Source organism: Coffea arabica, chromosome 6c, assembly GCF_036785885.1.
Source record: "Coffea arabica cultivar ET-39 chromosome 6c, Coffea Arabica ET-39 HiFi, whole genome shotgun sequence".
In the NCBI taxonomy this organism is placed as follows: domain Eukaryota; kingdom Viridiplantae; phylum Streptophyta; class Magnoliopsida; order Gentianales; family Rubiaceae; genus Coffea; species Coffea arabica.
Window position 1 is genome coordinate 6,623,053 of NC_092320.1, and position 21,295 is coordinate 6,644,347.

A 21,295-nucleotide genomic window follows, 5' to 3' on the forward strand; every position below is an offset into this window, starting at 1 on the left:
AGACTTCGATATAGTTCCTCCTATCACCCACAAACGGATGGGCAAAGCTAGCGAGTTAACCAATGCCTGGAAACATATCTCAGATGTATGTGTAGTGAGCACCCAACGCAGTGGAGTGTTTGGCTGTCAATGGCGGAGTTCTGGTACAACACAAACTTCCACACCAGTTTACAACTTTCCCCCTTCGAAGCACTATACGGGTACAAACCAGCTCACATTCCCTTGGGACCTTTCCACGATAGTGTGATTCCAGCTGCGGCGGACATGGTGCAAGAACGACTACAGATCACATCATTGATCAAGGAGAATTTGGCCAAAGCGCAGAATCGGATGAAACACTATGCGGACAAACATCGCTCCGAGAGGACTCTGCAAGTAGGAGAGTGGGTTTTCCTTAAATTGCAGCCGTATAGACAACAGACTATAGCAATCCGAAAGAACCTTAAGCTGTCCGCCAAGTACTTTGGACCTTTTCGCATCATTGAAAAGGTAAGAACCGTAGCTTATAAGTTACAATTGCCACCCGGAGCTAGAGTTCATCCGGTATTCCATGTTTCGCTGCTTAAAAGAAAGATTGGTGATGCTCAGTCAGCTGTACCTGTCTTACCCGAGCTTGATGCAACTGATCAGTGTTTGCTGCAGCCTGAGAAAGTGATGAAGCGTAGGGTAACCATGAGGGATTCTCAACCTGTAATACAATATTTGATCAAGTGGAACCATCTTCCGGACTCTGAGGCCTCCTGGGAAGATAAGAGCTTCATTGATAAAATATTTCCAGATTTCAAAGCTTGAGGACAAGCTTTCTTTATGAGGAAGGGATTGTCAGGGACCTAGGCGAATTATACCGTTTCATTCACTGAAGTCTGCGTTTTAGGAATAAGTCGTTGGGCCAAAACGGTGCCGTGGGACTAATGTTGTTAGTTAGTTATGTTTGTATTTCACGTGTATTGATTTTCTACTGATTAGGCCGGTTATAAATAGTAAGCTTGTAATAGAATCAAGCTTAAGAAAAGATATAACAAATTTGTTATCTCCCCAGTTAACGTCTACTCTCTCTCCTCTCTCTCGCATTCTGTTTTTCCCAATTCTCCTCTCCCTCTCTAACCGACTCAGCAATTTTCCCCAATTTCTGACCTAGGGCTCTGACAGAGGCATACCTGCCAGACGCCTGTAGTCGGTCCATCCAATGGCAATGGATGGTAAGGCGAGAGAAAGATGGATGGAGGAGACTCTCATGAATATATTCATATCTCATCTTTCTCAAACTCTCTCGTGTTATTGTTACGTTTACTACGTAGTCATTCATTCAGAATATTTAATGATGCGTGCCAATCTACAAGACTAGACCAACATAATGAAGTTGGACCTGAGACAACCAACATGATTGATTCTCTAACCATCATCATCAGCATGCTTGATGCTCCTCCTCCACGAGTTTGCACCCTCAATTAAACACACACACACACACACACAAAGCCCAAGCAGCAGAAGCATGACAAGATTACAAGCTGTTATATCTAGTGCACAATAACAACACAGGAACTAATTAAACAAGACTGGCTAGTGGCTACCGGCTACCGGCTACCGGCTACTGTCTACTGGCTACTGGCTAGGATATGATTATTTTCACACAAAAAAAAAAAAAAAACTTTTACTCCTCACTCTCCAAAGCTCCACTAAACTTTACAAAACACAATGGAGTTAGATTTTTGTCTGTTCACGTGTACATGTGAACATGCTTGCTAGCACAGATAACACATACTTAACTATTGGAAGCGATGCATTTAAACTCCATGTACTACAATTTCTAAATGCACGTATTGCTTACACTTTTTCTTTTTTATGATCCTGCTCTTCCAAAACCGGTGTCTTGCATCATCGCCGCAAATTCATTGTAATCAATTCGCCCATCCTGGGAAGAAAAAAAGGATAAAAAAGCAACACAAAATATATAAGAAAATATCAACGGTGTAAAATTTGAAGAAACTATTGGATGCATGACACATAATCCGAATTTAACACGTGTCGTGCACAGTGTATATACTATCAGTCAGTCAGTGTGTATAAGATTTACTCATAAAACTTTCCTCAGTTCCAAAAGAATATCAGTTACTGTCTACGGCTAGTAACATATTCGATGATATGCATATGTCAACACACACACACACACATCACAGCATATAATCTGCCATTGGACGAGGATGCATGCCATACATTATCCTTATCAACTTCATGGATAATTTCGTCAAGGTGAACATCTCCCATTCCGAACTTCTCACAAGCCTGTTGGAGCTCATCTTTTGTAATGTACCCGCTTCCATCTTTGTCAAAATATGAAAATGCTGCGTACATGTGATCCTCCTTCTGGATCTTGTTCAGATGGAGCATTGCTGCTACGAATTCCCCATAATCTATGGTACCACTATTGTCAACATCTGCCTGCATGGTCCAAATAAACACTGCATTTTAGTAAAATCACGGAGACGACGTCGAGTGCCAGAAATGCTTGCTTGCTTGTTTATTGCTCTATACTAGAAGCTCAATAAGGATAGCCTTAAGTTAGTTGATTTGGAAAACAGCGAAGTTCAAAATGAAAAAAAGACACTAGAATACTACTATGTCAAAATTCTAAAAGAAGAAGAAAAAAAAAAAAAAAGCTTTTCAACTGCTTGTGCTTACAGCTTGCATCAGGGATATTATTTCTGAATCCCGAAGATTAGCCCCCACTCTTTCCAAACCATTCTTGAGTTCCTCCAATGTAATTTGTCCACTATTATCCACGTCTATCATTTTGAACATTTGTTTGAGCCCTGCAATTTCCTCTTCAGACAGACTTTCAGCAATGACCTGACAGACAAGATTTGTAAGCCAGAGCACCAAATTTTAGCATGATTGCTTCAAAGCATTGTGCATGTTTACCAAACTATTGGATCCTGGTTTTGATCAGTCGGAAATATTTGGAGTGATTGACCAAAACGCCATGCAAATAGTGAGTCATTACCAAGGAATAAAAGAGACAAGTTACTAAAAGATGTCCAGTGATCTCTATACTCTGTCCCACCGACTTAACTCTGTACTCCGAGCATCCGGTGGAAACAAGTCAATGCCAGCATAATTTTGCTGAGGTTCATAGTGTTCCTCAAACACCCATGTTTAAAAAGGATTAAAAGAAGAACTTACCCTAATAGCTATCTTCTTGAGTTTGTTCATTGCAGAAAATTGTTTCAGCCGACTTAGAACAGCAGAATCAAGAGGCTGATCGGGAGCTATGCCGCCAACTCGGACCCATGGGTGGCCTGCAAAAAGGAAATGCATTCTTTTCATGCAATGCAAAATCCGAGTTGAGTTAAATGGGCCAATATTTAGAGCCACTTTCTTTTTCTGAAATTCTTTATTCAGTTTCTAAATCGTAGTTGGATATCAAACACACTACTGGGTATTTTGAGTGCATGACAGTTTCTTCTTTTCTTTTAATTGTGGATCTTATTGAAATATGACGAAAGACGTTCGAATGGAAATGTCGAGTGAACGAGATATATAGTTGAGGTCTAGAGTTTAAAAAGATAGATCGAGCTCTTTAGCACCGGAGACTCACTTAGAACTTCATGTGCTTTAAGCCGCTTTTTTGGGTCTCTTACAAGCATTTTTCTCACAAGGTCCTTCGCACTTTCTGATATGGAAGGCCAAGGTTCTGAAGCAAAGTCAAGTTCGCCTTTTAAGACCTGCTCAAATATGCCTTGCTCCGTTTCTGATCCAACATATAAATTTCAGGATTAGAAAAAAAAAAAAAAAAAAAAACAAAGTGAAAAGTTTAAGAGAAGAAGTCAGGTAAACAATGGAGTGAATATGAGAACAGGTTCAGAAACGAAGTAGTCACCATCCCAGAAAGGCGGCACCCCACTTAGCAATATATAGATGATGACTCCAGCACTCCAGACATCACATTCTGGACCGTAATTCTTCCGCAATACTTCAGGAGCAACATAATAAGGGCTTCCAACCACATCATAAAATGTGTCACCTGCATAGATAAGACTTGGTGTTCTTCAACAAACCAGAAGCGGAAAAGTGGCCTAAAAATATGTGCGTTCAGGCAAGATTGGGCAATGTTAATGCAGCAATAAAATTGCTTAAATAACAACAAAGTGACACAAACGTAAATGAAGTAGACTGATTAAAATAACCACAAAGTTGAACTTTGGGCAAACTTTCATTAGTTTACAAGGGCACAAGGAAGACACGGATTGTTATTAATTTGAATCATCTTTAGTGGAGTAATTGAAAGGGGTTAAAAGATGATTTTGTATGACACCAGGACCATTCTTATTCCTGCTGCATTGCGATTGAGTAGAAAACAATACAAGTTCCACTTCATCTATTGAATTGATTGAGGTCCTGCTATTTATTTCTGTAGGTGGAATTGGAAAGGTTAAAAAGAAGAGGGTCGTCGTAGGCTATCTGGTTGTATTACGGTTCAAATAATTACCGTTCCTCACAAACTACACTTCATAGCCACCATGTAAATAAAAGGCCATCACCAGAAGTACCATTCGAGCATCTAATTCAAAGCACCCAGAGTATGTATACCTTTCAGCAAATGACACGGGAAGCAAAATTTTCTTTTCTTTCCTATTTGTTTAAGGACAGTAAAAAAAATTTTTTCCCCGAAAGTTTTCAAACTGGATGGGATCACACTAATGTGCTTTGCTAGTTCAGCAAAGTCAGATCAGCATCAGATAACATTCATATCTGATAACATCAGATAACTTTGTTGTCTAAGTGTTGGGCTTCCCATTGGGTATGCATCAGATAACACTTTAAGATGTAAGTAAATTATGTACAAGTTTTCCAAGAAAATTTAGAAAGCCGATGATGATTAGGCTTGACACTAATGGCCTAAAGTTCTATCCTACACACTTCTGGCCATGATAGTGTTGCAACTCTGGAAAGAAACAAGTTTTAGGAGCTTATGATCTACCTATGAGATGAACATGGAAGCAGCAATCCCCCAACAGGAAGGAATCAGAATCCAAGTATAATTAGCCAAAGAAGAATCTATTCTGACAGTCATTAAAACTTTCGTCTTAAAAGAAGTTCTGTAATGTAGTAAAACAACAGGTGGGGCAGAAAAAATAACACAGGAGTGATCTCCAAGGTAGCAGTTACAGAGATGTACAGATGAGGGAGGAAATCACTGTCAAGCTATTGCTTTGCCGGAGCCTTGGTAGTAACTAGCCCAGCACTCATAAAGTGGCTTGCTTAGGAGCAAGATCCAGGTTGAGGCCTTGGAAGCATTAGGTATGGTTTTTCTGACCATGTAAACAATTGGCATTGGGACTTCTTGTTTTTGCTAGTCTACAACACTAAATAGAAATTCCAATTGTAATAGTTGCAGAGCCTTGTCTTTGTATCATACCTAAGGTCAACTAAAGTAGTTCTAACTGAACCGGTAATTCTAATATAACCTTCTTCAAGGATGCTTGAGCCAGATTTTCAGCACATAATCCTTCAAAATTTCATTGTTAAGGTAATCAACTGTGAAATTGAAGAGGAAAATGCAAGCAGGAAATTACCTGGTTTGAAGAACATTGAGAGCCCAAAATCAATGGTCTTAAGTGGCGATTCCTCTTCCTCATTGACAAAAAGAAAATTTTCAGGCTTCAAGTCTCTATGCATAACACCTAAGGAGTGGCACGCTTCCACAACACCAACAATGATCCTTGCAAGCTCAGCAGCCTTCCTCTCTGTATAATGCCCCCTCTGTATTATTCTGTCAAAAAGCTCCCCACCTGAACAGAGCTCCATGATAACATGGACAGCAATGGCGTCCTCATAAGCTCCCACTATAGATATCACATTGGGGTGCCCCGCCAAATGGTGCATTATCTGAATTTCTCTCCTCACATCCTCCACATCCTCCTCCGTAGTCAGCTTCCTCTTAGCAATAGTTTTACAAGCGTATTCCTTTCCTGAGTCCTTCTCCACACATAAAAATGTGGTGCCAAACTGCCCTTGTCCTAATTTCCTCCCTAAACTATAAATCTCCTTCAAATTCCCTGTTTTTCGTCCTAGCACTGATTCAACTTGAAGCCCCACGCTAGAAACTCTCTTGAAATGAGCAGGCTTCTGTTTGGGAGCCTCAGCTGCAGGCTTGTTACTACTGGTATCAACATTATTAGTCTTCTTATTCAGGCCTTCCACGTCTGCTTCTGCCTGCTTCTGTGGCTCCTCGCTGTCTATCTTCACCGGTGCAGGCGGAACACTGCGGATATCAGATGCATTAGATTCAAACTCTGACTTTTTGGAAGTTGATCCCACTGAATTTTCATTTTCTTTGTTGCTTTTACCGGAATTCTTGCTACTTTTTTCTTGTTCTGGGGGTGGCAGAGTTCCCTGTTGCCGATTTTTCCAGACCGCGGCTGTAACAGATTGCAAGAAGCCATTGTTCCCCAAATTGGGTCCTACGCATGTATTCCCCATTAGATTTGTGCCCGTAAATTCTATCTCTCCTGAATCTCACTATGATATGAACATACCCTTCTTGATCCCATTAAAAGTTCTGTGGCTAAAATGGGGGGGAAAAAAAAAAGCTTTGCGGAAAGATCAATTCAATCTTCAAGAAAGCCTGAAAACACCCAAAATTCTGATCCTTCCTTAAAAGCAAGCAAGCTCAATATACTCCAAGATTTTGATGATTTGATGCCCTAATATCAACCAATCTGAGGGACAGAGAAACCCCTAAACACAGAATTGAAGCTGCCAAACAATGGTAAAGCTAGAACACAGTAATTTTTTCAAGGAAGATATATACAAACAACGTATCAAAACGGGCATGAAAGACGAAATGAAAAAGCTGTGGAGGCAAAACTCAAGAAACACGACGAATAAACAGAGTTAGTTGGCGAGTTGACTCGGAGGAGAAGATGTATGGATCGGTTGGTGTTGGAATCTAAAGTGCGTTTTGCAGACGAAAATGGAGGAGATCAAACATCATTTTCTAATTTAAGCCTCCCCTTTTTTGCACACTTTTTTTTTTTTTTCTCTCCACACTTTCTCACGCTCCATTTCCAAGTGGTGTGCTGGAAAAGAGGCAGAGAATTATGCTAAAATTCGCCATGTAACTCCGAATTCAACCTACTTTTGACAAATATACGCGGTAACCTTATGATCTAACTCATTGTGCTTGGGATTATCTGGTCTAGTACGATGATAAATCCTTCTGGGATTACAAGGGTAGGTTCATGGGTAGTATGTACTCATTAGTACTATTTTGCATGTGCGCATGTACATAGACTGCATGGCTCAGGGACGTGCATGCATGAATTTATTTATGGATTTATTAAAAGTTTTTTATGGATCTTGCAATCATATGCATTTATTAAAAGTTTTGAAATCAATAGAGGCTGACTACCCACTTCATCATAACTATATAATCTATTTATAACATCAAAAGTAGAAGTCATAATTAAGTACAAAAAGAATGGAATAAATTTAGCGCTCGCTCCAAATATTAGTTTTGGGTGGTGATAATATGCTAATACCACTACCAGTAGTGTTTTTTGTGGGGAAGGAAGGTAGAGTACCAAATAGTTGTGGCAGATATTAAGATAACCTCATGTATAAAGTTGAAACAAACCCCCAACTTACTCTCACTTAGCAATTAAAATCGGATATATATACGTAAAAACGCGAATGTGAATATCAGTGAGTCCGTTCGGCTTGGATAGGTGGTTATTTGAGGAAAAAAAAATCTAAAATAATATTATAGTTTTTTTTTTTTGATATGATACATGTGACATAAAAAAAAAAGAATAAAAATTGTATTTATGATGCAAACAGAACAAATTTTAGGCTTAGTTTGGGAGTTTACGAAGGAAGAGAAAAGAAAAGAAAAGAAAAGATAGCTTAGGAAAGAAAGGAAGAGAAGGGAAAAGATGCATATTCCGTTTGGGAGTTTGATGAAAGAAAATAAAAGAAATATCTTTCTCTTATTTGAGAGTTTGAGAGATATGGAAAGAAAGGATTTTACGAGAATACAACTTTACATATTTACCCTTTCAATTTGTAAATCAAAGTCCAAAAATTAGCTTTCTTGTTCCCATAAATAAAATATTTGAACAAGACAAATTTCTAAAACAATTGCATCTGTATTCCCACAAGGTGAATAATAAAACAAATTTCTTGCTGGACTTTGATTCTCTTGCATGCATGTAAATCGCCTCAAGTCCTTGCAGTATCTTTTAGGTATTCTCGACATATGATTTTTTATATTGGCTGGAAATGCCTAGTAGGTTATCTATTTAACATAAATTAAATATTTTTTAAAAAAGAAATATCCCATAAAGTTCTAGCTCTTTATGACTTTTCTCTATTACATGAGCCAAGTACCAGGTTTTTATGGATATTTTATTCTGAATCATTTAATTTATGTTAAATACATAAATATTTGCAAATAAAATTCAAAAGCCGTTACACAAATATCTTTATGAAAGGAAAACTAGCATGTTTTGTGTTTAATATAAATGAAGTATTTGAAAGTAAAAAAAATTTGTCCATAACATTCCAGTTCTTTACGAGTTTCTTTCATTATATGAATAAAATACTAGCTATTTATGAGCATTTTACTTTGAATCATTTAATTTATATTAAATACATAAATTTAATTAAGCCAAGTTCAAAAAGTGTTACACTAATATTATTACGAAATGAAAACTAGTAGGTTTTATATTTAACATAAATTAAATACGTGAAAGTAAAAAAATAAAAAGAAATTACCCATAACATATCAGCTCTTTATGGGTTTCTTCTATTACACGAAATACCTTTTGTTTGGTGAATTATGAGTGAAAAATGGAAGAAAGCCAAGTTTTCGCTGGAAGTATTGAAAGTACAGGACACATGACTGAGAAAGCTTTGCGGTGCTTTTATAGAAATCAATTTTAGGATATATTGGAAATAATAAATTTTTGTATCAGCTTTTAAAGGACAAACTTGATATTTTAAAAATGTCTTTTGGAGCCCAACAAATTTCCGTCCTTTTCTTCCCACTTTTGGGCGGAAACATTTTCAACAATTGGAGCGAGACTTTTATCCATTCATTTCACTTCTCTTCTGTCTTATTAAACTCCCAAATGAAAGAAATGACCGTTCTTTTTCTCTGAATATTTTCTTTTCTGTCCTTTTCTCCCTATTCAAATGAAGCCTTAGGGAGGAGAGAGTGCTACTGAGAAATTCCGAATTTAAACCCTCCCACTTATACCGGAAACTTTTTTTTTTTTGTCAGCAAGTGTGCCTAACCAAACAGACCAACATTCGTGAGATCATTTGAATTGTAACAACAACAAACCCCTTTGATTGACTGAATGAAGAAAAATACGAGAAGCATGAATATTATTTGGAGCGGCTCTGCGAAAGAAGCTAAACATTGGGCCGAAAGTTGTGGCTACGTGATTTTCATTCAGTTGGATATGCTTGGGCCTAATTGTAATTGGGTCTTCAGCTTGTAGCGACTTTGCCACTGCCTGATTAAATAGATATAAATCGACCCAATAATGTAAAAACAGAGAGAGAGGGGGGCGGGCCGGGCGGCAGGGGTTGGTGTGTGTGTGTGTTGTGGAAGGGGACAGATCGGTGGACGTCGTTGACTGAAAGACGTCATCTCGTAGGCCAGTGGGAGGGAAAATGGGAAATGAAATTGGTTCAAAGCAAAAGCAAAAGCAAGACTACAACCGCTCGGCCCCTGGTCTCGATAGTCATCGTTGTTCACTTTCCTCAGTCATCCCACCACTGCCTGCTCCCATTCTTCCTGATTTGCCCTAAATAACACAACACATTCCTTTCCGGGGCAAATCTTTCGATTTCAATGGCGATTAGGGCATTCTGACTTCTAGGTTATTATCCGATCCTACAGTTATAACCGAATCGAATCTCTTAATATTGATCTTACACTCGCCTGCATAAGCCTAACGTTTTCATCTACTTTCATTTTGTGCTTTATGAATTTTATTTTATTGACAGAAGGAGCAGCAAGAATTTGAAGTATTTGTTCCATTTTGAAGGACTATAAGTACTATAAGCAGAGGTATGGCTAAGGTTGCTGCAGCGGCTCAGACAAGTACTATTCCGTTTGGTGGCGGAGGAGGTTCTAAGGCCACTACCACGACTACTACTATGAAACGGAAAACTCCGTCTGAGTTGCGGGTAACCTCTGTTTCTTCTTTGGTTGCTTCCATATCGTAATGCGAAACCATGGTTTTCTATTTATTTATTGTTTGGCAATTTACTGCTTTTAAATGTGAACTTCTTCTCGTTCTTAATTCCGGGGGGGGGGGGGTATGCTGGCTTTTTCATTCGATTGCTGAGGTGTGTTCTCCCGATAAATCGAGTTGAACAAAAATTCTACTATTTAATTTTACAGGTGATGGTTTTATATTAGTGGAATTCCTGTTGAAACTACTTATTCCTTGACTCCTTATGAAGTACTACTAAATTTTCCCTTCTGATAAAATGTACAATTATTTGCAATTATGTTTTGGGGATATTGCCTCCACTTAATTAGCATCATCTGTATGTCTGACTGTTAGTAGCTTCCTCTTTTAATTCTATTCTTCTTGTTGTTCAAAATTGTGTAACCCAAACTAATGCTACAAAACAACCGCATATCTCCTCCAAAACAGCATTTTGCACCAGAATCGAATTATAAAGTGAAAATCTTTTATGTATATATATTTTTTATGGATGAAGGGGGAGCTGCTGAAACGGAAGAATGTCATAGAGCTTGTAGATGAATCTCTCTTTCCTGCAACTGCTTCTACAAGGTAAGCTTTGTCTTGCTTTTTTCAGTTACCTTGTGAACTACAAACTGAAAAACTGTTTGCCACTTGTAGGGATGGCGAGGGAAATGTTCCTGTCCAAAAAAATGACTTACCCAAAAATCCGAAATATATTGATACTCGCATGGATGAATTATTTCCTGTCAGAAAAAATAGTATCAGACTTAGGTTGCTCTCAAAACAGGAACACTCCAAGGTTGTAACAGTATCTCGAGTGTTATTCATTTGACTTCCTTATACTGTAAATCATGTTAAATTCATTATTTGTATGATTCAACTTTCTGAAATAGACAGCAAATGCACTTATCCAAAGTTACTGTATACATATTTTAATCTGTATTTAGTCAATCACAGGATAATGCTCCTGTTGAAGTTAGTGGCAGATTGAAGGCTTCCTCTGCTCCCATGAATATTGCTGATGAGAGTCGAGCAAAAACATCATGGTAAGGTGTATGGAATATGACTTACAACGCTTTATGATAATGTTCAGATTTTGTACTTCAATTTACTGATTGTCTGTCTTCTGCCTTTGGAAGTAAGGAGGACTCTGTCACTTCAGTTACCTTCTGTGAAGATAGGGCCACCAAAACTTGTAACACAGCTGAAAAATGTGGTGAGAGTACCTTTCGTAATGTGGCCGAGCTATCTCTGGGCGGTGATAGTTTGTCTGGCCCGTTAAATGTTGACATGGTATGTAATCTTCTTTGCACTGTTTGTATTATTCTGGAAGTCAATTTCTTTGGAGAAAATTAGAGTATTTGTTTTCCCAGGATAAAGCTTTAAAAGGATTGGTTGCCAATGATCGTCTTACTGCTTCAGCATCACTAGCTAAGTCTTCGGAATTGAAGTTGCAAAGTTCTTTCTCAGATTTCATTATTTCTGGAAACAAAACTCCTCTGGATTTGACTCTAAAAACTACTATGCGGGTAGTGTCCTCGACCTCAGTGAACTGGTGAGTTTCCTGATATGGCCCTGATTCTGCCAAGTGCTTTACATCTTTTTAGATAAAATGATATACATTTCAAGGGTTGTTATTTTTCTTGATTTCCACATTGCTGCCATCAATTATTTACAAAGTCTGGATATGTTTTGTATGCAATTGGTGATTTGCAGTAGCTTTTGGTGATTGCAACTTATCAGTTGTGTTTGTCATTAGAATCTGAACCTTTTGCTTTGGCCACATATTCTGTTTTATTGCAGTCACTATATATTGGTATTCACTGCATGGATGTTTATTCTCTTTTTATGCTTTCTAGTTTTATTGTGGAGTATTTATTGTTTATTTGCTACTGATTCACCCATTTTTTTGACCAACTGGCCTGGAAAAGCAAATTTTCTGTGACTTGTTCTGATGGATTGTTAATGTTTGCTTCTCGCTATCTAACATTGTGCTCTTTGTTTTTGATTTCCTCACTCATTTTACCTTTATCAAATGATTGACCATTTTGTTTATGGAGTTTGATTTATGTCTATTTCCGTTGCCCTTTGTTTTTGGTGTTCTGAATTTCTGGATGCTTCATGGTTCAGGTTAATCACAGATTACTACGAACCTGAATGAGTCACATGTTCCTTGTTAGGCAGTTATGTCTGGCTTTTCACCTTTTAAAAGAAGTTTTTTACCTAGCATGTGCTGCTTAATTTGACTGCCATAGCTTGTACAGGCATTCCAAACGAGTGCTCTTTCTTAGTCTCTTTTGCTTTTATCATCTGTTCTTTCCTTCAAGTTGGTAATACACCCTCAGCTGTTTAAAAGTAACTTCTTTTGATATTTTAGGTTTCATAGGTCAGTGAATTGTGGCACCTTCTGCAGTAAATTTGAGAGTGGTTCTCAGGATGGTAAGTCTGTAGGTCAGGATATGGCCGGTTCCACAGAACTTGGTTCATTAACTCCCAGATGCGATGCAGGGGGGTTGTCATCGTGGGTCTTTCCACAGTCTTCTTTACCTCCTTCAGTTATATCTGCATTGACCTCTGCAGCAGTGGGAGGTACTATATTATCTTGCCTTTGCTGTTTTTGGTCTTGTCCATACCCTTTTTCTTGTTTTAAAAACTTTGTGCTCTTAAAGGGCAAGTGGATTTCTTGACAAATCGGCAAAAGGCTTGGGAGGACTCATTTCGGAGTCTATACTACTTACTTAGAAAGAACATCTGTAACATCTTTTACGGTAGGGGTCTTATACCTTTGCATGTGTGACATGGTTTTTTCAGCATTACTGAGTTCTGTATACATTTATGTGCTTCAGATTGGAAAGGTTAACTTCTAACCTGATTTGAATTTTGCAGTATGTACTGCACAGTTTGTTGTGATGTTTACTGCTTGTGATGGTCCAAAAGAAACAAAACGTAGTTGCAATGCTTATATATCTCAGTCCACGAGAGGTTTGAGGTCACTTCTGAAAGAACATGTAAGATTTATATTCTTTATATGTGAAAAAACCTTCACAATTTTGATTGGAAAATTACTTGTTTTATGTCCTAAATTATGGGTTTTATTAACTTCTTTTGGTTTCTAATGTCAGTTCTTTAAATCTGTATCTATGGTAGTTTATAGAACTTTTTTAACAATACAATTTTATAGAATATTTTTTTCTATAGTTTGAAATCTTGACAAGGGAAGGCAAACATCAGGGCTTAATGGTGCACGCAGTGTAGGAAAGCTGAAATTAACAGTCCACTCGTATATCTTGTATTTATGGTTTTTGGAAGGAAATGCTATGTGGATTATTCCCTTGCATGTAGTTATTGTAGAAACAGGAATCTAACCTCAACTATGATCTGATTATGATAAATTGCTCTGGCATTCTATCTGAGTTGCATAGAGTCTTGAAATTGTTTATAACTTGGGCTATATGCTCACTGGAACTTCTTATTTCTGAGTCTAACTTCAGATAGCTTGAGTTTGCAATCTATGACATCCTATGGTTGATTTATGTTCTTTCTGCAGGATGTTTGTTTTTCTATGCCTCTTTGCCACTCTAAGATGGATGAAGTTAATGCAGAAGACCTGATTGAGCTTTCAGTGCTTGAAAACCATAATCTTGAGGTAGCATAACTTTGCAGATGTTGTTTTGTAATGTCTTTAATTTGGCAAGTGCAGTGACAGTCTCAAGCAATTTTTATCACATAGTAATGATTGTTGGATAGTTTAGTTATCTAATCCATGTCATAAAGAGAGGTGTTGCTCATGTTTCATTCTTGTATTTACCATGGTTTCCTAAATTCTTTGAAGGCTCGAGAGAAATAACTGTGACATGGAGATCAAACCTTTTTGATATTGGTCTTGATGTACTGTTTTTAAAGAGGCATTTTTTATGAGCCACTGGGACATTGTAAATTTGCAATGATACTGTTAATTTATTTCTGTTCCTGTATAGTAAATTTTGTGGGCTATTTTGTCAGTGCTTTGCTCTTTGTCAGTAATTGATTTTTCAACTAACTAATGCAGGGTCAACATTTTGTTGCCATGTCTGATGTGAATAACGGCCCACAATCTCTGCTCATGTTTACTGGAAACCAAAGTGTGCATGGTTTATATGATTTTCTGCTAAATTATAGGTGAGTGCATTTCTTTCATGACAATATATATTACCCATTTTAGGTTTCTCTTGGAAAAAAGGAATTTGTTAATTCTAACATGTATTAAGGAGAACAGAAACAAATTGTTGAATTTGGTTGTTTGGAATATATAATGTCACTAACAAACTCAATTAATTCAATTTCCCACAGTTATTTACCTGTTATATCACACTTGTTATATCCCATCATTTGTGTGTGCAGATTCTTTTTCTTATCTTTGACTGGTGTGGATGTTCCCATCTTGTATTCACCGGCGCCATTTGATAATGCTGCTCTTTCTGCTCCACAGGTAAGGTTTTAAATTGTAGGCTGGTGCTTTTTAAGAATTTTATCTATTGTGCATGTTAAATGAATATGTTGAAAATCTTTTTGTGCCACCTGATTTTCTTCTTTTTTCCAGCCTTTTCATTTGGGTGGGGGTCACTGTGCCATGACATACTCCTGCATTTTTTTTTGTTCTTGATTAACGTGATCACTACTTTGTGTCTAAAATGGGATTGTTCGACTTTTTAATGAAAGGAAGATGATTAAAGTAGCTTTACCGTTCAACTACTATATTAGCTCCTTGGGATTGTAATTAACATCAATTGAGACTCTTAATTTATGTTTGCATATATGTTTAACCTCCATTTAAGAGGTTTTATTTCTCTGTTATAGAGCAGAGAAAAATGGAAATTAACAGTTCTTGAACATATCTTCGTTTTATAATCATGAATAGATATCTTCATAAGATATTCAATACCCGCTGCTCCAGCATTCCTGCTCTTGTGCCAAAAGATGGCTTTTTAAATCTCATTCTTTTGCAGTTTGGGTTAGTCTCTCGAAATGGATTTATGACTTTGTTTAATATTCACTATTCATTACCATGTTATGTAATTTACTTCAGTTCACATATCTTACCTCATTTAAACATGCAGGTTAGGTGCAAGGAGGTTAGGCGAGCTGATCAAATGCATTTGCCACTGAAAAACTGTAATGCAATTGATGAATCCACCCGGGATTCAGCTGCTGGTATCCATTACAGTGTCGAAGTGAAGGATGCATATCTTCCACCATGGATAATTAGCTGCATATGCAATGCTATGGGATCTGATGGGACTAGCTTCGAGGCCAGGTATTGAAACTTTGATGCCATAAATGTCGATATTTGCAATTCTAGGTTTGAATTGCCATCTCAGTATTATGAAGCTCCATTTGCTTATTTTAAAAGGAACGCGAAACTAGGATTTTATTCAGAAAGAGATTATCACTTGGATTCATAGATTATGTAATGGATAATTTAATTGGAGTTCCTATTGGAAGGATTACAGTGCAAGGTGCTTGCAAGTATGGTTTCAGCAAACTAATTGCTCAAATGGTCAATGAACATAAATTTGTGGGACAATATTAAATGCGATTGAACATTTATCTTTTCTGAAGTATAGTTTCAGTTATAAGTACTTGGGTTCCATTAATTGAACATGCCTGCCATGAGCATATAAAAAAGAATAATTTCAAACAGGTATTCGTAGTGGTGGATAGAATGCAAATGAAAGGGACAACTATCTTTGCTCTGCAGATGGTAGTAAGCCATGCATTGGATGTGTCGAAAGGCATATCTGAGTGATGGCCTGGTTTTTTGTTGGATTTTTTATGATGCGGTAGAATTTAATTGCTCTTAGCAATCAGGCACTTCCTGTATATTAATTTTCATTGTTGATGTTATTTGACCGTGTTGATATGGATCTGAATGCATTATTTTGTAGAATACTCATCACTTTACTTTGATATGCATGACATGCAGTTTCGTGACAGAGCCCACGTCAGTTGGCTTGAATGTTGGTCTGGACACTATTGGTCAGGATTCTCATCCTCAAGCCACAACCTATGAAGCATTGCCAAAAGATATCTGGAATTTTGGGATTCAAAACACCAGCTTTTCTCCTCACCTTCGTTCCGCCTTCTTGAAAGGCTTGAAGTACAACAGTGGTTCATACACAGCTTCACTTTCACGCGTTTAGTTACTTTGAAGGAGCTCACTAACCTATTTTTGTGTAATTGCAAACCGGGTTCTTCCTTTTGCAATCTAGACATGTGTACATTATCTGACCTAATCTTGTATAACACCCACTCCTTTTCGCTGAACCACTTTGCTTTGGAAAACATCCGAGCGTTTGTTGAATTAGTCAAAGCTATGGATTTGTGTTGGCTTATGCCTTCAAACAGTTAAAAAGGTATCTGATCCGGGTCCATCTGCTGTGTACATGGTTTTTTTTTTTTTTAAATTATTTTCAAGTGAGTGATTGTGAACCAAGATTTTCCATGTACAATTTCTTTCACTTTATCATTTAAGTCAATCCTCCCCCTCCATCTGCTGTGTACATGTTATTTCTTGTAATAACTGTATCGAACCATTCATGAATGTTATATGAACTTGTGCTCTAATTAAAGTATGCGTCACCAAAATGTATATCATGAATAGCTCAAATTTGGGTGAGATTTTTTGTAAAAAGAAATTTTGGGTATATTTGGATGGTATATTCTTTGAGTATTTATATAAAACTCTACTGTATAATTTGTTCAAAAACTTTTGTGAAAAAATTAAGAATTTTTTGAACGGAAGTTTAATGGATATTCGTTAACACATCTAAATTTTACATAATTTATTATGTATATATACACATTAATAATTATTATTCATTCTTGCATTTATACACTTTCCTTAATTAACTTTATTTTTTCAAAAATTTTAACACTTGAAACACATTTTAACGAATACTCAATCAACATCTATTAGATAGATAAAAAATATTAATATTTTTTATTTTTTTTCCCCTTTCTTTCCTCTCTTATTCTTCCTCCCAGCCACCACCATTGCTCCAACCACCAACGACACTAGCACCACCTCCCCCCTCTCTCTTCCCCCTCCTTCCCCAGCCACCCCCTATCCTCCTCCTCCCCTTCCCTCCCTCCCCCTTCTCCTCCCCAATCCCCCCATGACCCCTGCCTCCCAACGGCTAAATGTATCTTCTTGAATGGCATTGAAATCTTAAACCTTGTTAAGCAGGAAAAAATTGGGCATTATTTGCTCCAGTAGTCAATAACAAGGGAAATTTGTCCACCACTAATTACTGGCAGGAATAGTAAACATGTTCCGTGTTCTCTCCTCTTCCGATATGTAGGAAGATAATGCAAATCATGTGAGCACCTTGATGCTTTGTAAAGCAGATAGAAGGTAGTGCAGTAACACACATTTTTAACGATCTAAAATAATGAATGCTAACTCTAAAGATATCAAAATTTTGAGATAGCTTCTTTATCTGCTGTGATATTGCACATAAGAAAGACCAATTTCTGGAATATGCGGTTACCTACTGCACTAAAAAGAGAACTTGAAAGCACCTGCATTTGAATCAGTAACTGATTCCCAGAATGAAAGTTTCTTCTTCTGGATCTTTTTATCTTCTGCTTTTGATAGCAGGTCATCAACAATTCCAGGAAAAGATGCCTCAATGGCTTTCTTGAATTTTTCATACAAATTCACCCGGTCTCTTGTTCCAGAAACAATCATGCAAGCATTTGGCTTCTTTAGAAAATCCAAAACATTCAATAAATTCCTTCTGCAAGAGAAAGTAGAATACAGTTAAAACACAGAGAGAGAGAGAGAGAGAGAGAGAGAGAGATACGGCAAAAGAATAAAATGATAATTCTTGGGGATGCAAGTTGAAAGGCTACGGAATTTCACAGAACAGATACAAAAAGAGCTCCAAGTTTGCTGATTAGAAGTTATCATACCAAACATCACAATGATGGTGATGCATCATCATGCTTTTATCTTTTCTCACTAGATCATTGTTGCAAATAGAGTTACAACCAAGTGGTATGAATTCTCATCAAAACAAAGAAACCTGTCCACCAGCAGACGTAGCAGTCATAGCAGGAGATGCTTAATAGCTCAAATTTGTAAGATTAGTCTGTATTAAACAATCACCAACCAACAGTATCAAGAATTGAGAAATCTGAAGCATTTAGCTATACTCATGAGAAGCAATAAATATCACTACAGGTCGTGAAAATTGCAGGTGCAAAGAGGGTTTCATAGCCTATACCTATCTGTAATGAGACACAATTTATCTGTCCTGTATGAAAAGACTGCTAACACCCAGTTAGACAGAAAGCACCTTCAGCACTAGTTATATCCTTTATTTGACATTTGGAGAATGGATTTCAAAACAGAGATGCAACCTGGTATGCCCCTTCAATCACAAGAATTAGTTTCTTTCTTTAGAAGTGATTATGGTCGCAACAAGTAACAAAAAGGTAAATTAGGAAACAGTTTGCATGTGTAGGCTAAGATTAATACACTGTTGTGTAATCATCTTCTGTTCATCTTCCCCAGAGCCACAACACCGAGCACCCAAATTACAGATTCTCATTCCTCACTGGAATTTCTCCAGCCTGTTTTGAATGAGGTTTCGCCGGTAAAGAATGTTGCAAAAACTCACAAAAAAAATGACACTTTAGTTCTTTTGCTGATTTCATGTACAAAGTCATTCCTCCTTCATATGATCTTAATCTGATTACACATATACAAGGCTGCTCTTCCTTAAGGTCTATACATTTCACAAGAGTTCAGGGCACATAGCCTTCTCAAGGAACATTTTACAATAGTTAGGGGTAGGTTATCACAAAACGGTCGTTTGCCAATCAATGGGTCACATGAAAAATTAGGGTACCTTAAAAAGCTAATATGTAGTAAGATGCAACAAAGGATACATAAATCTTAAAATACCAAATATAAGATATGATCTCATTGCCTGTTAGGATCCATTAAAATCAAGGAGAAATGAATTCATTCATGAGATAAATTGCCCCGCACGCACTTAGACACTGAGGAAACTAAGCATAATTACTCCAACACAGAATATGCAAAGAAACATGAACAGACCTGCTAACAAAATTCTGTGTAATGGCAATGGAGTCCTCAAGGTTGATAACCAAATGCCACCATCCATTGGGCACAAAGATAACTTCTCCAGCCTTACAAACACACTCAATGGGCTTCTTTTTCCAACTTCTTGTTTCATTATAAAAGTTCATGAACCACTCTATTATTGAAACAGGACAGGCCACTTCCACTCCATCTGGGCTTGGATGCACTCCTGGTGGCACCACATCAGGGGGGAATAAAATCCATTTCTTCGATCCCTTAATCACCGCATTCCAAGCAGATGTGGAATTAGGATCAATGTGGAATGATGAACCAGAACCAGCAGGTCCGATAATTATCCATCGATAATCCGGCCTCTCATCCCCCAAAACACTAAATAAATCTTCACTGAAATACACTGGAACTTCGTAGTCCAAGCCTAAATTTGGAACTTTCCGTGCAAATCTGGGATCAAACAGATACAATGGCCTTTCTTCCTTGGCGAGATCAGAGTACCTAAAATACTCCTCAAGCTTCATTTCCACAGGCCCAACTGAAAATTGAACATTACCACATAAGTCGATCAAATAATTCCTGTCCCACTTGTCCAACGCAGCCCAATTTTCTAAACACCCTTCCAATAAAACTGGCTTATTCGGTTCCTCAAATCTTGACACAAATTCTTCAACAGAAATTCCCTTGGCTCGTACTATATTATCCCTTTCAAGCCATTCAGGTTTCATTTCAAGATTAGCACAAAGCCAACTCTGAAACAAGTAGTCAGAATAAAAGTCCCTAACATTCAAACCCGAATTTAAAATTTCAAAAGACGGCCTAATTGCACTGACATAAGTAGATTTCCAAGTCTCGTAGAACAGAAAGCCACCTTTACAAGTTTCCAAAACAATATTCCTCCAAAGGGGTTCATGGTTACAGAAAACATACAAAGACTTGCTCACAGTTGATAAGACACCTAAATGGGTACCTCCCAAAAGGCCTAAAATTTCAAGTACAAGTTCGTCAGTTAATGACTGTAGATTACCGAGGCCTGAATTTCTTGAATTGTGCGAAGAAGGGCTAAAGTACAGATTGCCCAGTGGTTGAACTCCGTGAGAATTTGATGGTGCTGAGGCCTTCAGGCTGAAACCTTCTGCACTATCATCACCGACTTTTTCTTTTTCCAGCTCATGGAGTATGTCAGCTTCAGGTTTTCTTGAAGCAAAGATATGGTTTCTTGAAACAGAGCATTGCTTCTTCCAAGCAGTTTTCTGCTTGATGTTTCTCTTTCTCTTGTGGGTCTGGGCTATCAGATTCTTGGCGCCGCGCATTGTATCAGATGGTGGCCGAGCAAGGATGAATTAGGAGGATTAGGCTGTAGCATTTAGCCGCCACCAAAGAGAAAATGTCTTGGCCACGAGACCAAAGGGTTCAAGAGAATCAGGATTCGAAGCACAAATAATTCATTAATTTCCTTGATTTACTCCTGCTGAGCTTCAGAATTTATTAAAGAAAGGGAAAAGGAAAAAAGAAAATGAATTTCTTCCATAGGTCCTATGCATAAATGACTGATTTTCCCAAAAAAATTATGTAAATAGTAGACAATTAGGATTAACCGAGTTGTCAAAGGTAAATTAGTAAGGGATTTAAAATGTAAAAAACAAACAATTAGGTAAGCAAAGTTTCGGTTCGATTCACACTGTCACCATGCCGTTGAAAAATATTGTTTTAGCTTTGGGGGTTTTCGAAGCTCCTCCTGTTTGGATTGCTATTTTTAAGAATTTTCATAAAAAAAAATAATATAGTGATTTGATATATGTGAGATAAAAAAATAATTAAAAAATAAGTTCACGAAAAACATAAAATATTTTTGGTGAAAAATTGCAATCCAAAATTTCTTAGGATTATACCGCAATAATCCTTTTTGAGAGACATATTTGTAAGATAAAAAAGAATGATTGAAAAAATGAAAAATAATTAA

At 37.3% G+C, this 21,295-nt stretch overlaps 3 protein-coding genes across 6 annotated transcripts; 1 reads left to right on the plus strand and 2 right to left on the minus strand.

The window, feature by feature from the left end:
• Positions 1-1,480: 1,480 nt before the first annotated feature.
• On the minus strand, positions 1,481-7,034 carry LOC113692307 (calcium-dependent protein kinase 20). The gene is made up of 7 exons (XM_027210698.2): positions 5,574-7,034; positions 3,878-4,021; positions 3,596-3,748; positions 3,181-3,296; positions 2,680-2,847; positions 2,215-2,439; positions 1,481-1,912 (listed from the first exon to the last, which is right to left on the minus strand). The coding sequence occupies exons 1-7, from the start codon at positions 6,478-6,480 to the stop codon at positions 1,841-1,843; spliced, it is 1,785 nt and encodes a 594-aa protein (XP_027066499.1). The 5' UTR covers positions 6,481-7,034; the 3' UTR covers positions 1,481-1,840.
• Positions 7,035-9,575: 2,541 nt separating this feature from the next.
• Positions 9,576-16,639, plus strand: LOC113693585 (uncharacterized). 4 transcript variants are annotated; one of them, XM_072052459.1, is made up of 16 exons: positions 9,576-9,890; positions 10,018-10,200; positions 10,744-10,817; positions 10,887-11,028; positions 11,187-11,275; positions 11,369-11,522; positions 11,603-11,784; positions 12,607-12,668; positions 12,738-12,818; positions 12,899-12,997; positions 13,116-13,237; positions 13,777-13,875; positions 14,278-14,387; positions 14,610-14,697; positions 15,326-15,522; positions 16,192-16,639. In XM_072052459.1, the coding sequence occupies exons 2-16, from the start codon at positions 10,084-10,086 to the stop codon at positions 16,406-16,408; spliced, it is 1,833 nt and encodes a 610-aa protein (XP_071908560.1). In that variant the 5' UTR covers positions 9,576-9,890; positions 10,018-10,083; the 3' UTR covers positions 16,409-16,639. The 4 variants fall into 4 exon arrangements, with proteins under 4 accessions (XP_071908560.1, XP_027067928.1, XP_071908559.1 ...); XM_027212127.2 differs by having other exon boundaries at positions 12,607-12,818; XM_072052458.1 differs by having other exon boundaries at positions 10,021-10,200; positions 12,607-12,818.
• An 845-nt stretch (positions 16,640-17,484) lies between these two features.
• LOC113691363 (arginine-specific demethylase JMJ22) lies at positions 17,485-20,784 on the minus strand. The gene is made up of 2 exons (XM_027209469.2): positions 19,336-20,784; positions 17,485-18,007 (listed from the first exon to the last, which is right to left on the minus strand). The coding sequence occupies exons 1-2, from the start codon at positions 20,643-20,645 to the stop codon at positions 17,767-17,769; spliced, it is 1,551 nt and encodes a 516-aa protein (XP_027065270.1). The 5' UTR covers positions 20,646-20,784; the 3' UTR covers positions 17,485-17,766.
• Positions 20,785-21,295: the final 511 nt, after the last annotated feature.